The 15,052-nt window shown below is 33.1% G+C and overlaps 1 protein-coding gene across 1 annotated transcript in view; it reads left to right on the forward strand.

Moving 5' to 3' along the window:
* LOC109072208 (eIF-2-alpha kinase activator GCN1-like) overlaps positions 1-15,052 on the forward strand; it is a 52,387-nt gene that overhangs the window by 14,133 nt on the left and 23,202 nt on the right. Inside the window, exons 24-35 of the mRNA XM_042730395.1 lie at positions 35-233; positions 1,116-1,265; positions 3,762-3,949; positions 5,089-5,169; positions 5,252-5,395; positions 5,466-5,590; positions 6,420-6,609; positions 6,795-6,865; positions 8,118-8,283; positions 10,837-11,031; positions 12,249-12,495; positions 13,436-13,557. Of these exons, the coding sequence (XP_042586329.1) occupies positions 35-233; positions 1,116-1,265; positions 3,762-3,949; positions 5,089-5,169; positions 5,252-5,395; positions 5,466-5,590; positions 6,420-6,609; positions 6,795-6,865; positions 8,118-8,283; positions 10,837-11,031; positions 12,249-12,495; positions 13,436-13,557 (1,878 nt within the window). The remainder of the gene's footprint in view (positions 1-34; positions 234-1,115; positions 1,266-3,761; positions 3,950-5,088; positions 5,170-5,251; positions 5,396-5,465; positions 5,591-6,419; positions 6,610-6,794; positions 6,866-8,117; positions 8,284-10,836; positions 11,032-12,248; positions 12,496-13,435; positions 13,558-15,052) is intronic.

Consider the following 15,052-nt stretch of genomic DNA (forward strand, 5'->3'; position numbering starts at 1 on the left):
GAGCCGCGTCTCTGTCTCTCTTGTTCTTTCTCAGCTGGATGTGGAGCTGCAGTGTGCGGTCGGTCTGCTGGAGGCGGCTCTGGCCCGTCGTCCATCTCTGATCTGGATGCATCTTCCTGGAGTTCTGCAGGTTGTTCTGCCCCTACTTCAGTCTCCTCTGGCTGCTCCCCGCGTCAAACAGGTCTTCCTGCACATCGGCGTCACTCTGATGCCTAAAGAGCTGCACTACCTGGGTATGCCTTCCTTTTCCTGTTTGTTTATAACTGTTTACTCTTATTAAATGTCTTCACTTGTATTTGTTGTTCTTATTTTCAAATATAATTTTTTTTTTAATGCAAATACATATTTAAAGCTGCCCAAATTTGTTTTGCTCATTTCAATAACAGATGTCATATTTTTAGTGTGTGATTGTGGATCAAGTAAATATGCATTTGTGTAAATAAAATTAAATTAAATTTAAAAAGTGTATTATCTCAACAGCTAAAACAACTGACATTTTTAAAGTGAATATGCATTTGTGTAAATGTAAATAAAAAAAAAAGAAAATTTAAACAGCTAAAATAATTTACATTTCTAAAAGAATTATAATTTTTTGTCTAAATAAAACAAAATAAAAGTATTATTTTAACAGCCAAAATATTTCTCAATATGCATCTGAAAATGCATCTGTATAAATAACATTTAATTAAAAATATCTTATTTCATCAGCTAAAACAATTGACATTTCTAAAGTGAATATGCATTTGTGTAAATAAAATTGCATAAAAAATATCCATAAATAATAATAAAATAAGAAAAGTAAAATAATAACATTTAAAAAATCATTTAACCAGCTAGAAATCTCCTCATAAAATCTCTATGCAGTTATTTTAAATGCCTAATACAGCAGTAATTGGCTACTAGAAAAATCATCAAAGTGTTTACGTTCATTAAATGTCTTCACAGTTTTAACTTTATTTAGGTCTTTGTTTCACATATAAATAATTAATGTAAGTTAGGTTTAATGCAAGTGCATGCTTAAAGCTGCCTGAGATCATTTTTGCATGTGTGAATAACACTTGTTTTTACCTTTGGTTTCATGTGATTCAAATCAGTGTTTTTCTCTGTTAATTTAGCGGTTCTCGTGGGTCATGTGACCTTGCGTCAGCTGAAGCCAGAGTGTGATTTGGATCCTGCCTGGGCTCAAGAAGATCTGAACACAGCAACGCAACGAACCGTATCACTGCTGCACACAAACACAACACTTCAGAGAGATGGCAAGACCGGTGAATAACACACACACCCACATGTGGGACAGTCATCAAAACTAAATTAAAACTATGGCAGGCCATTTTAACATTTAATTTAAGCATAAAATATGCCAAAATCTGTTTCATGCTACTAGTTCTTCCATTAGATTAAGTTCTTATTAGCTAATAGTGTTTATTCTTTAGCTGCTAGTACTGTTTTAAAAGATACTTGTGCTTATTAAATACTAGTTCTTATTTATAATATACTGGTACTCATTCATTACATACTAGTACTTAGATACTAGTATGTATTTATTACCTGTGATATAGAGACTACTACTTACTGTTAGATATTAGTACTTATTCATTAGATACTAATACCTGTTAAACTGATAATAGTACTTATTCATTAGATACCACTACTTATTTCAGTAGTGACTAGTAACTGTTCTGTTGATACTAATAACAATTTTTTCCCAATTGACTTCTATGGAAATCTGTCATTCTGATATCAACTATCCAGTTCTGTCTGTATGTATTACAATAGTGACTAGCAATGTTCCCTCTAATTTTTTTTCTTGCTGAGCAAAACTTTCTTTATTGGGCGGACATTTTGGCCACCTGAGCAAAAACATTCTTTATACCAGACCTACACAAAAAGTGTGTAACTTAACTTTAATGTTAACTTTTAACTCTAATGATATTTATATTTGATTTGACCCTTGATGTTAATAAATTTCCAATCCGAATGTGTTACCTGAGAAAACATTTTTTACAGTGATACATTGCCATTCAAAAGTTTGGGATCAGTAAATTTTCAGTAACGATTTTTTTATGCTCATCAAGGTTCTATTCGAAATATATTGCAAATATTATTGCAATTTAAAATAAATGTTTTCTACTTTAATATACTTTTAAAATGCAATTTATTCCTGTGAATCAAAGCTGAATTTTTAGCATCATTACTCCAGTCTTCAGTGTCACATGATCCTTCAGAAATCATTCTAATATGCTGATTTATAATCAATGTTGGAAACCGTTGTGCTGCTTAATATTTTTTGGGACTTGTAATACTTTTTTCAGGATTCTTTGATAAAAAGTTAAAAAGAACTGTGTTTATTCAAAATAGAAAGTCTTTACTATCACTTTTTATTCATTTAACATATCCTTGCTAAACAAAAATATTAATTTCTTTAAAAAAAGAAGAAAAATTACTATAGTGGATATTGTAACACAAAATTTATATTTTGAATAAACACAGTTCTTTTTAACTTTTTATCAAAGAATCCTGAAAAAAAGTATAAATTTTGTTACAATATAACAAATTTTAACTTTTTATTCATCAAAAATCAAAGAACAAGGTATCACAGGTTCCAAAAAAATATTAAACAGCACAACAGTTTCAACACTGATAATAAATCAGCATATTAGAATGATTTCTGAAGGATCATGTGGCACTGAAGACTGGAATAATGATGCTGAAAATTCAGCTTTGCTTCACTAGAATAAATCATATTTTATATATTATATATTAGAAATTATTAGAAATTATATATTCCTTATTAGAAATTGCAATAACATTTCACTATATATATATATATATATATATATATATATATATATATATATATATTATTATTTTTTTTTTTTTTCTCTTCTTTTCTTTTCTTTTTTTTTCTGTATTTCAAACAAATGAATACAGCCTTGAGCATAAGAGACTCCATTAAAAAAAACAAGGTAAATTATTTATTAGGTTTATAATATAGGCTTAACAATATAATATAATATCAAAACAAACTGAAGCATTTTAACTGACTGATAGAATAGAATAGAAAACAAACTGAAGCATTTAAACTGAGAACTGTAAGCTAAATATAAAAAATAAAACATGAACGTGAATTTTTCTATAGCGATCTAAACATCACTATGAAGTACAGTTTGCACAATGCACCTGTGTGTAACTGAAAATTGTTACCGTTCTGTACCCATCATTCGACTTAATCAAACCATTCTTTAATACATAATGACGTTTTATTTCACTTCATTGGTTAGCTTTGGCTCTCGGGTTGAGCTAATTTGTCCACAAATATTAAAGTATTCGGTACAGCGACTCATTTGGCGCACATCATTCTATTTCTATGAAACCTGTAAACCGCATTCACCAGTTCTAACTCTATAGCAACATCAACTCTATAACGGTTTGCCCGAGCATTGCAATTCTTTCATAATTGATGTCTGAATGACAGATCCCCATAGAACTCGATGGCAAAGTTTTACAATTTGTTACTAGTAACAATATAGTAGAATAGTTACTAGTCACTATTGAAATAAGAACTAAAATCTAATTAATTAAAACAGAGCATTAAAATTGATGATAGTAAGTTTTAAGCATTAAACGTTAAAATGGCTTGCCATATTACAACAGGTTTTGGTGCAAGAAATGGACTTATTAAATATTAAAGACGTAGTTTGAATTAAGGGCATCTCTGATTGAAAGACTTATGAAAGATGTATTTGTGTGTTGAGTTGCAGGATCAGGTGCATTTGTCCTTTCAGCACCGGCATTCTCCTTCTGTTTCCCGCTGCTGCAGGCGGTGTTGAGTCAGAGCAGCGGATCCTCAGAGGAGACCGAGCTCATGATGACCCGCGCACTGCAGGTCATCAACACACATGCACAGCTGCGGGCGAAATTCAACGAAAGCGACACACTCATTGATGAGGTACCGTTGGGTTTTCAACTAGTTGCTTTGTCATTAATCTTAATGTGTTTTTGGTTTATTGATTTGTCAACTTTGCAGTAACTGAAATTTTGACAAATCTGGGTTTGAATTTGATAAGATATTAATAGTTAGGAATAAATCAAATTTATAAAGGCATGTAAGTGTTCTTATATTTAATTAAATAGCATGCGAATGAATGACATGATTAAACCAGCGCATGTGACTTGATTTTCTTTCATGACTTGTAGTGAATGAGGAATTGTTAAATGATTGACCACAGTTACATACACAAAGGATATTATGAAATTAAAGGGTTAGTTCACCCAAAAATGAAATATATAACTGACTGGATTCGTATGAAAGAAGAAAGTCATACACCTAGGATAGCTTGAGGGTGAGTAAAACACAGGCTAATTTTCATTTTTGGGTGAACTAACCCTTTAACTGAATTTAGTTGGGTTGTGTTATGTGTCATGTCAATTCATGTAAAAAAAAAAAATTATAATAATAATATTCAGTTAAAATTGTTCAGGTATAAAAATAAATGGAAAATTTGGAATTTGGAAAAAAAAGGAAATGAAAAATTTACATACAAATATACAGTTTTAATTTAAAAATATATATTAGAAAAAGTTTATTAAAATTAAAACCATATTGAGTATTAAAAACAAATTAATTTTTAAATACTATAAATACAGATTGTATTAAAAAATAATAAATTATACCTTTACAACCAAATAAAATTAATAGCTGAAGCTATTCTGAAATTATTAAAATTACTTTCAGATATAAAAGATATTTAAAATTCAATAATAAAATATATTCAGTTATGTTTATCTAAAAAATATACAGTTAATGTAATAAATGAAAGTATTAAGATTATATTCAAATTTTATTATAAAATTTTATAATTAATTTTGAATTATATATTTTTATTCATATATATACCAGTTTTAATGAGTACAATTTAAATTTTATTTATGTTTAAAAAAAACACTAATAAAAGTGTAGCTTTTTCTGTGCGTGTTATCAAAGTAAAATCTTATAAAAATGTCAGAAATGCACATTTATAATGATTCTATGTCTGTATAACTGAAACTCCAGCAGTTTATAATTAACCTTTTTTTCTGTTTGTCCAGAACGGCCCAGAGCTGCTGCCCAGAGTCAGTATGCTGCTGCTCTTGACCAAAGTGATTGGCACGTCCACCCCTCGCCTTCAGGTAGAGACTCACATCCAGATCAGCACTCAGACACACACAGTGTTTGAGGAGAGTTGTTATGGAGAGTGTGTGTGTGTTGTAGGTGCTGGCATCAGGCTGTCTGACGGCTCTGTGTGCCAGCGCTGGAGGGCAGGAGGGATGTGCGCTCGCCGAACAGCCAGAGATTGACGTTCTGCTGGAGGCTTTACTGTCATCGTGCTTCTCTGTCAGAGACGCTGCGCTCAGGGTGAGTGCCTTTCTCTTTCTGATGCATGTGACATCATATTATGAAATCCTTTTAATCAAAGCTCTTGTAGGGTCTGCTGGAGATGGAGTTGGCGTTGCCCACCGACAGCGCTGACGCCAGTGGTCTGAAGATGCTGAGGAGACTGTGGGTGGCCAAATTTGATGTGGAGGAGGAGGGCAGAGCTCTGGCAGAGAAGTGAGTCGTGCACATTTTCACACTCCAGCTTCTGGTGCTGGTCTAATGGGAGTTTGGTTGGTACTCAGACACAGCAGGAAACGACACACAAGTTCATTTGAAAACGTGGAACTGGGAAATGATTTATTATGTAGCCTTCAGGTTCACGGTTGTTAAGAAAGCAATCTGGGCTAGTCTGTGGAAGTGAACTTGATGTATAATTTTTATAGCTAATATTTGTCATAACATTTCTCATTTGTGTCAATAAATAAAACAATAATTAATTATTTTAGCAGCTGAAAATAATAATAATAATAAAATTGCTAAAATCTTGGACATTTCTAAAGTGAATACACATTTGTGTAAATAAAATAGTGAAAAAAAAAGTATTATTTCACCAGCTAAAATAATATTTCTAAAGTGAATGTAAATTTGTGTCAAAATAAAATAAAAATAAAAATATTTTACCACCTAAAATCAAGTAAATATATGCATTTGTGTTAAAAAAAAAGAAAATATAAAGTAGATAATATTTTATTTCACCAGCTAAAATAGTTGACATTTCTAGAGTGAATATGGATTTAAATTAAATAAAATGTAAGTATTTTGTGAACATTTATATCAAAGTAAAATTAAATAAAAATATTTCACCCGTGAAAATAATTGAAAATGCAATTGTGTAAATAAAAATCAGAAAATATAAATTTAAGTGAATATGCATTTGTCAAAATAAAAAAAAAAATAATAATAATTGGCATTTATGCATTTGTATAAATGAATAAAAAATAAATGAATGAACTGAAGTTTAGAGTTGAGTTGATGTGCAGTGGTGAGTCTGGTCTCGTCTCAGACTCTGGCAGGCTCTGTGTCTGGATCTGGTCCCTGAGCTGTGTTCGCTCCTGATTGAGGATGTGATCCACCACGAAGAGGCGGTGCGTTCGGCGGGGGCCGAGGCTCTGTCCAGCGCCGTCAGCCAGTACCGCGAGCAGTCGGCCACCGTCCTGACCAAACTCACGGAGCTCTACCACCAGAAACTCTACGTGAGTCTCTCACCCCGCATGACGATTGAGTTTAATCTGTGAAATAAAAACCGCTGCGTTCACTGTCATAAATCACCCAGACGGTCATTTTTAATTCATTGCCCTACTATTTAAAGTTTAATGGCTGTCATTGTGAAGGAGTGAATGGGACGTCTTTGATTTAACGCTCAGATGTCTGTGTTCAGAGACCTCCTCCGGTTCTGGACACTCTGGGACGCGTCATTTCTGAAGCTCCTCCTGACCAATGGGAGGCCAGGTGAGAGAATGAGTCCATTAGGTATTATAGAAATTATAGTTGGAGAGTTTCTCTGTTTTTTTTAATTTTTTGTTTTTTGAGTTTTATTTTTCATTTTTAGTTTTCATTCATTCATGATATCTTTTTTTGACCACATCTGTGTAAGTATCGGTTAATAAATTATAGCTATTAAGAAAACGTCTCATTTTTAGTTTTCTGTTTTTGATTTCAGTTTTAGTTTTAATTATTAGTTTTCATTTATTTATTTATTCATTAGTTTATTATATATATATATATATATATGGATAACATCTGTGGCAATGTTAGAGTTGTTATAAAAAATATAGTTACTATTACTATTACTACTATTACTATATAGTTATATTAGAAAATGTCTCTAATATTTTTAGTCTTATAGTTTTAGTCTTTATTTTTAGCTTTCATTTCTTTATTCATGATGTCTTTGGACAACAATGGCAGAGTTATAAAAAAGTTTAGAAAAGTTTTTTTTTTTTTTTTTTTTTTTGTGATTTCAGTTTAGTTTTAGTCTATTTTTAGTTTTCATTACTTCCTTCCTTCCTTCCTTCCTTCCTTTCCTCCCTTCTTCCTTCCTTCATTTGTTATATCTTTGGTCAACATTTGTTTTGTTTTTTTTGTTTTTGATTTTATCATAGTTTTATTTTTAGTTTTTTTTTTATTATTTATGATGTCTTTTCACAACATTTGTGGCAATGTCAGTTTATTAGAGATGTATTATAAAAATTATAGTTATTTAGATTTTTTTTTGTGTGTGTGTGTTTTTGATTTGATTTTAAATTTATTTAGGTTGTTTGTTTTTTTTTGAACATTATTATTTATTAGTTTTAGTTTACTTTAGATTCAGTTGGCTATTAGTTTTAATTTTCATCCTTATAACATTTAACCTTTTAACCAAAACCTTTTGTTTAGCTGGTCATGGCAGTTAAATGACTGCATATCTTGACACAGACAAGGTAGTCATGTCTTTCTCATGTTTATATGCTTATATATAATGTTCTGATTATACTTTCAAAACCTATTTTTAACATTCACAGTGCTGCATATTTGCCTGCGGAACTTTATACAATATATACAATACATTCCCTGCATGTTTTAATCAGAAATATTTGTGATAATCAACATCATGCTACAGATGCGGTCCATGAGCACTGAGTTGAAAATCACCTTCAGCAGAGTTGATCGATCAGATTCCTCCATGGGTAGGGCCTGTGAGTGATGCGTTTCCTGTGTGCAGGTGCGGCATTGCTCTGGCGCTCAACAAACTGGCTGAGTTCCTGGATGAGAGTCAGGTGACACCCCTCTTCCTGTTCTTTGTGCCGGACGCTCTGAACGACAGACACGCGGAGGTGCGACGCTGCATGCTGGACGCAGCGCTGTCCGCCCTCAACACACACGGCAAGGTACTCAAACTATCAAAAACATATATTAAAAATAATTATTAGTTATTATTTTATAAAAAGTTAAATTAATTGTTATTAATTTTTTTTTATTTTGTTTTTGTTTGTGTTTGTTTATGTGTTTTTGTACTTTTTAGTATTTGATTAATTTTAATGGTGCTTCTCAAAAAATTAGCATATTGTGAAAAAGTTCATTATTTTCCATAATGTAATGATAAAAATTAAACTTTCATATATTTTAGATTCATTGCACACCAACTGAAATATTTCAGGTCTTTTATTGTTTTAATACTGATGTTTTGTTTTAGATTTGTTGTATTTCAGGTGTTTTATTTTTTTTATTTTGTTGTTTTAATAATTTGTTTTGTCAAGAAAAGTGTTTTTAATAGAAAAAAAAGTCAACCTTCAAATAATTATGTTCAGTTATGCACTCAATACTTGGTCAGGAATCCTTTTGCAGAAACGACTGCTTCAATGCGGCGTGGCATGGAGGCAATCAGCCTGTGGCACTGCTGAGGTGTTATGGAGGCCCAGGATGCTTCGATAGCGGCCTTAAGCTCATCCAGAGTGTTGGGTCTTGCGTCTCTCAACTTTCTCTTCACAATATCCCACAGATTCTTCTATGGGGTTCAGGTCAGGAGAGTTGGCAGGCCAATTGAGCACAGTAATACCATGGTCCTGTAAACCATTTACCAGTGGTTTTGGCACTGTGAGCAGGTGCCAGGTCGTGCTGAAAAACGAAAATCTTCATCTCCATAAAGCTTTTCAGCAGATGGAAGCATGAAGTGCTCCAAAATCTCTGATAGCTAGCTGCATTTACCCTGCCCTTGATAAAACACAGTGGACCAACACCAGCAGCTGACATGGCACCCCAGACCATCACTGACTGTGGGTACTTGACAATGGGACTTCAGGCATTTTGGCATTTTCCTTCTCCCCAGTCTTCCTCCAGACTCTGGCACCTTGATTTCCGAATGACATGCAAAATTTGCTTTCAATCCGAAAAAAGTACTTGGACCACTGAGCAACAGTCCAGTGCTGCTTCTCTGTAGTCCCAGGTCAGGCGCTTCTGCCGCTGTTTCTGGTTCAAAAGCACACAGGCCTGTGCACGGTGGCTCTGGATGTTTCTACTCCAGACTCAGTCCACTGCTTCCGCAGGTCCCCCAAGGTCTGGAAATCGGTCCTTCTCCACAATCTTCCTCAGGGTCCGGTCACCTCTTCTCATTGTGCAGCGTTTTTTGCCACACTTTTTCCTTCCCACAGACTTCCCACTGAGGTGCCTTGATACAGCACTCTGGGAACAGCCTATTCGTTCAGAAATTTCTTTCTGTGTCTTACCCCTCTCGCTTGAGGGTGTCAATGATGGCCTTCTGGACAGGAGTCAGGTCGGCAGTCTTACCCATGATTGCGGTTTTGAGTAATGACCAGGCTGGGAGTTTTTTAAAAGCCTGGAATCTTTTGTAGGGTGTTTAGAGTTAATTAGTTGATTCAGATGATTAGGTTAATAGCTCGTTTAGAGAACCTTTTTCATGATATGCTAATTTTTTGAGATTTTGGGTTTTCCATGAGCTGTATGCCAAAATCATCAGTAATTTAAAACAATAAAAGACCTGAAATATTTCAGTTGGTGTGCAATGAATCTAAAATATATGAAAGTTTAATTTGTATCATTACATTATGAAAAATAATGAACTTTTTCACAATATGCTAATTTTTTGAGAAGGACCTGTACTTACTGTATGGTTAGGATTAGGGTGTGGCTTAGGGTTACTTGCTTGTAATTGTCTATAATTAATTGTTATGTGTAACAAAGACACCTTAAAATAAAGTGTTACCAAATTACTAAACGAAAAAAAAACTAAAATAGAACTAAATCTGAAACTGAAATAAAAAGAAATGAAACATAGATAGTTAATATATCTATATATATATATATACTATATATTATATATATATATATATATATATATAAATCACATAACAAAATTGCTTTTGTTTCACCAGCTAATATAATGTACATTTCTAAAGTGAATATGCATTGTGGCAAAATAACAGTACATTAAAATACATTATTCTGCCTCCTAAAATAATGTAGATTTCTAAAGTGAATATGCATTTTTGTAAATAAAAAAAATACAATGAATATATACATGTATAATGTACATTTTAATAATAAAGCACAAGTGAATATGCATCTACCTAAAATGAAATTAATAATAAAATAGGTGATAAACTTGAACTAAATGAAAATTAGAAACTGAATTTTGAAAGTTTAAATTGAAGCACTAAAATTTATGCCTGAAAAACAAAAACTGAACTAAAAGTGAATTAAAAGGAAATTAAGCCTAAATAGTAACATTAAAATAATTAAAGCAGAAGCATATGACAAAATTACTAAAAATTAAACTAAAATAAAAAAACTGAAAACAATTAAAGCTGACTTAAAATATTTAATAATGAATTGTTGGTATTATATAAATCCTACTAAACTGAGCCTGATCCAGGCGGATTCTCCTGAAGCAGCGCTCACTTCCTGTCTCTGTGTTTGTCTCTCAGGATAGCGTGAACTCGCTGCTGCCCGTGTCTGAGGAGTTTCTGAAGAACGCGCCACAGGACGCCAGCTACGATGCTGTGCGGCAGAGCGTGGTCATCCTCATGGGCTCGCTGGCCAAACATCTGGACAAGAGCGACCCTAAAGTCAAACCCATTGTGGCCAAGCTGATCACAGCCCTGTCCACTCCCTCACAGCAGGTCTGCATCTCTGTTTCTGTGTTTAGCTGGAATTAACATCCAGCCAGTGTTAATATGGTATTTGTTTTGTTAATTATTTTATATATATATATATACAGTACAGACCAAAAGTTTGGAAACATTACTATTTTAAATGTTTTTGAAATAAGTTTCTTCTGCTCATCAAGCCTGCATTTATTTGATCAAAAAATACAGAAAAAAAACAGTAATAATAATTGTGAAATATTATTACAACTTAAAATAATAGTTTTCTATTTGAATATACTTTAAAAAAATAATTTATTCCTGTGATGCAAAGCTGAATTTTCAGCATCATTACTCCAGCCTTCAGTGTCACATGTAACATCCAGTCTATCACATGATCATTTAGAAATCATTCTAATATTCTGATTTATTATGAGTGTTGGAAACAGTTCTGCTGTCTAATATATTTGATGAATAAAAGGTTAAAAAGAACTGCATTTATTCAAAATATAAAAAAATTCTAATAATATATTTTCTTTACTATCACTTTTTATCAATTTAACACATCCTCGCTGAATAAAAGTATTGATTTTATTTTTAAAAAAAGAAAGAAAAAAAAATTTACTGACCCCAAATTACTGACCAGTAGTGTTATATGTTTATTACAAAATATTTATATTTTAAAAACATAGATTTTTTTTTACTTTTTATTCATCAAAGTATCCTAAAAAAGTATCACATGTTCATGGAAAAAATATTAAGCCAGCAGAACTGTTTCCAACTTTTGATAATGAATCATCATATTAGAATGATTTCTAAAGGATCATGTGATAATGATCCTACAAATTCAGCTTTGCATCACAGAAATAAATGATAATTTAAAGTATAATAAATTTAAAAACAATTATTTTAAATTGTAATAATATATCACAATATTACATTTTTTTCTGTATTTTTATATTTCTTTCAAAAACATTAAAAATAGTAATGTTTCCAAACTTTTGGTCTGTACTGTGTATATATATATATATTTAATGTGCATATTTTTTATTTCTAAAGGCAATACTTTCATTTTAATTAATTTTTAATTTTCATTTTTGTTAATTGTTTTATTTTGGTTAATTTAATTTGTTTACTTATGAAATTTTTTTAATTTTTTTTCATCAACAGTTACATCATTGCATTCATCTCAGATGGTCTGGTCACCTGGTATATTAACTTGCTTGTCTCTCTGCGTCTCTGGTCGTCCTCAGGTTCAGGAGTCGGTGGCCAGCTGTCTTCCTCCTCTGGTTCCTGCTATAAAGGAGGACGCCGGTGGGATGGTGCGGAAGCTCCTGCAGCTCCTGCTGGAGAGCGACAAATACGCCGAGCGGAAGGGAGCTGCGTACGGACTGGCCGGGTTGGTCAAAGGTCTGGGCATCCTGTCTCTCAAACAGCAGGAGATCATGACCACTCTGACAGACGCCATCCAGGACAAGAAGAACTCCAGACGCAGAGAAGGTGAGCAGAGCGGCGGATTATGAAGCTTTGTGGAAAACAAAATTCTGCATGTTTCTTTGTGAAATTGAAATATAACACTATAATGATATATAGCACTTGCATATCGTTGCTCTTTTGTTGGTTTTGATTGCTTCTGTTGTCCTCATTTGGAAGTCGCTTTGGATAAAAGCGTCTGCTACATAACAAAATTTAAATAGAATGTAAAAGTAAATAACAAAACTAAATTGAAAATTTCAAACAAGCACCTAATCAAATAAATAAGAAACACAAATAAAATAAATCTCTTCCTATAAACAAAACAAGGCTTTGTCTGTGCTCTTTAAAATGAGAGGCAGGCAACCACTGCATTTTAAACATGATCCATGCAACATGAGCAGTTTTTAATCTAAATTAGATTTTAGAATTTAAAAATTTGAAGCAAAAACAGAATGATTTTACTTTTGTTTTGTGAAACTATACATAAAAATATCTGCATGAAACACGAGCTGAACGAGACGCAGATTCACTCTTTGCCAGCAGGTGGCGCTTAAAGCGTTTCCTTGGTTTCCGCTGTAAACAAAGCAGCGCTGCACTTATTATACAGAGGCAAGATGAAAAGAAAAAATAACATTTAAGTTCCCCTCAGACATGCATTCATATAAACTCCTAAACCTAAATGAATCGTGATTTGTTTAGCATCTCAACCGATTTGAATCATCACATATTTGAATCGATTTTCAACCGGCTCGCGATTAATCGTTACATCCCTAGGTTCGAGTCCAGCTTGTGTACTGCTCCCATTCCCTACTTTTTTCCAGATAATTCTGTCTTTTCTGTTGGTTATTTGTCTATTAAATAAACCCAAATAAATATAAATGCGGAGTAAAGAAAGAAAATGCTCAAATTAAGAAGAAAGTGAGAGTTGAAGGTAGAAATAAGCTTGTCATGTTCTCTGTGACAGGTGCTCTGTTTGCGTTTGAGATGTTGTGTAACATGCTGGGGAAGCTGTTTGAGCCGTACGTGGTCCATGTCCTCCCTCACCTGCTGCTCTGTTTTGGTGATGGGAACCAGTACGTCAGAGAGGTACAATCTCTTCTGTTTTATACTGTACAATTTTTTTCCTTGCATCATACAGCCACTGTATTTAAATTCATCATGCTGAACTTGGTGGCCCTGTCCACAGTGAAATCTCATGGGTCCAAAATCCTGCATTACATACATTAAGCATCAGGAACTTTGTGGCAGGGTTTTTTTTTAGGCATGCACCGATAGGATTTTTTGGGGCTGATATCGACACTTATTGGCCGATACCGATATTTGTCACTTCCTCTCGTGTTCGAAATTTTAGCATCAAAATAGATAGTATTTTGATCATGTTTTATATCAGCAAAGTTCAAAAATGCCTGCATTAAATTATACTAGCAGTTTTATTGCTGCATCATCATATCATTTCTTATGAACATGGATTGGATCCATTTAACTTTCAGCAGGCCTACATAAATACAAAAGAACAAAGATGCATATTAAATAAACAGTGCTTTTTAGGAAGGTTTAACAGTTTTCAGGTACAGAAATGTAAAATAACACTTCACTGTATAAATTAAATGCATATTAATCTTTCTTTATTGTAACAGACTTTATTATGATTAAACCTTAAATTTCTTTCTATACATTTTAATATTTTTTTGTAAGTTTAAATATGTATGAGATCTCCTTAACTAAGACAGGACTCTTATTTTGACGGGTTTTCCAGTCTACGGAGCTATATGGGTAATGAAAGCACGCAGTTCTTCGGATTTAAAGTTTGTCAGTTTATTAAGCACCCCCCGAAAAGGCATGAGATCTGTATATATTTGTTTACTGTTAATTGTAATAAGAGTTTTGTGTAATTCACTTTGTTGATGATAATGCAGCTGAGAGAGAGTTTAATGTGTACTTCTCGTGCTGTGTTTTGTTTAGCTCTTATGGTGTTTTTTTTCAAGTCAAGTCAAGTCACTTTATTGTCACATCACCACAGCACATGTGCCTTGGTGAGTGAAATTCTTGGGAGCGTGCTCCAGAAATTGCAGAAACAGTTAACAATATAACCATAACAGACTTCAACAGGTGAAAATATGCAATATGCACATACATATAGTCAGTACACACAGTGTACTATTGGACATACTTACAGTTAGAACTACACATTTTACGCAATATGTAACATACATACAGTTAGCACTACACATTATACACTATACACAGAATGTACACATTCTACATTATGTAGACATAGATACGCATGAAAATATGCTAAGTGTACGTGGGCTTGGGATACAGAAATGTTTATGGAATGTGCATTGGATGAATCCAGTGGTAGCAGGAGATTATTGTGTTAACATAGTTCGGTGTTGAAACTGTCAAAGTTAAAGTGCAGTGTGTGGCATACCATATTGTGTGGAGAAGTTTAATATGCGTAGTAGGGTGCTGGATAGGTGTGCCTTAGTCTTCAGATGTTCATAAAGCGTCGGATAGCCTGAGGGAAAAAGCTATCCCTCAGTCGGCTAGTGCGGGATCGGATGCTGCGGAGAACAGTCTT

Source organism: Cyprinus carpio, chromosome B8 (assembly GCF_018340385.1).
Source record: "Cyprinus carpio isolate SPL01 chromosome B8, ASM1834038v1, whole genome shotgun sequence".
Lineage (NCBI taxonomy): Eukaryota > Metazoa > Chordata > Actinopteri > Cypriniformes > Cyprinidae > Cyprinus > Cyprinus carpio.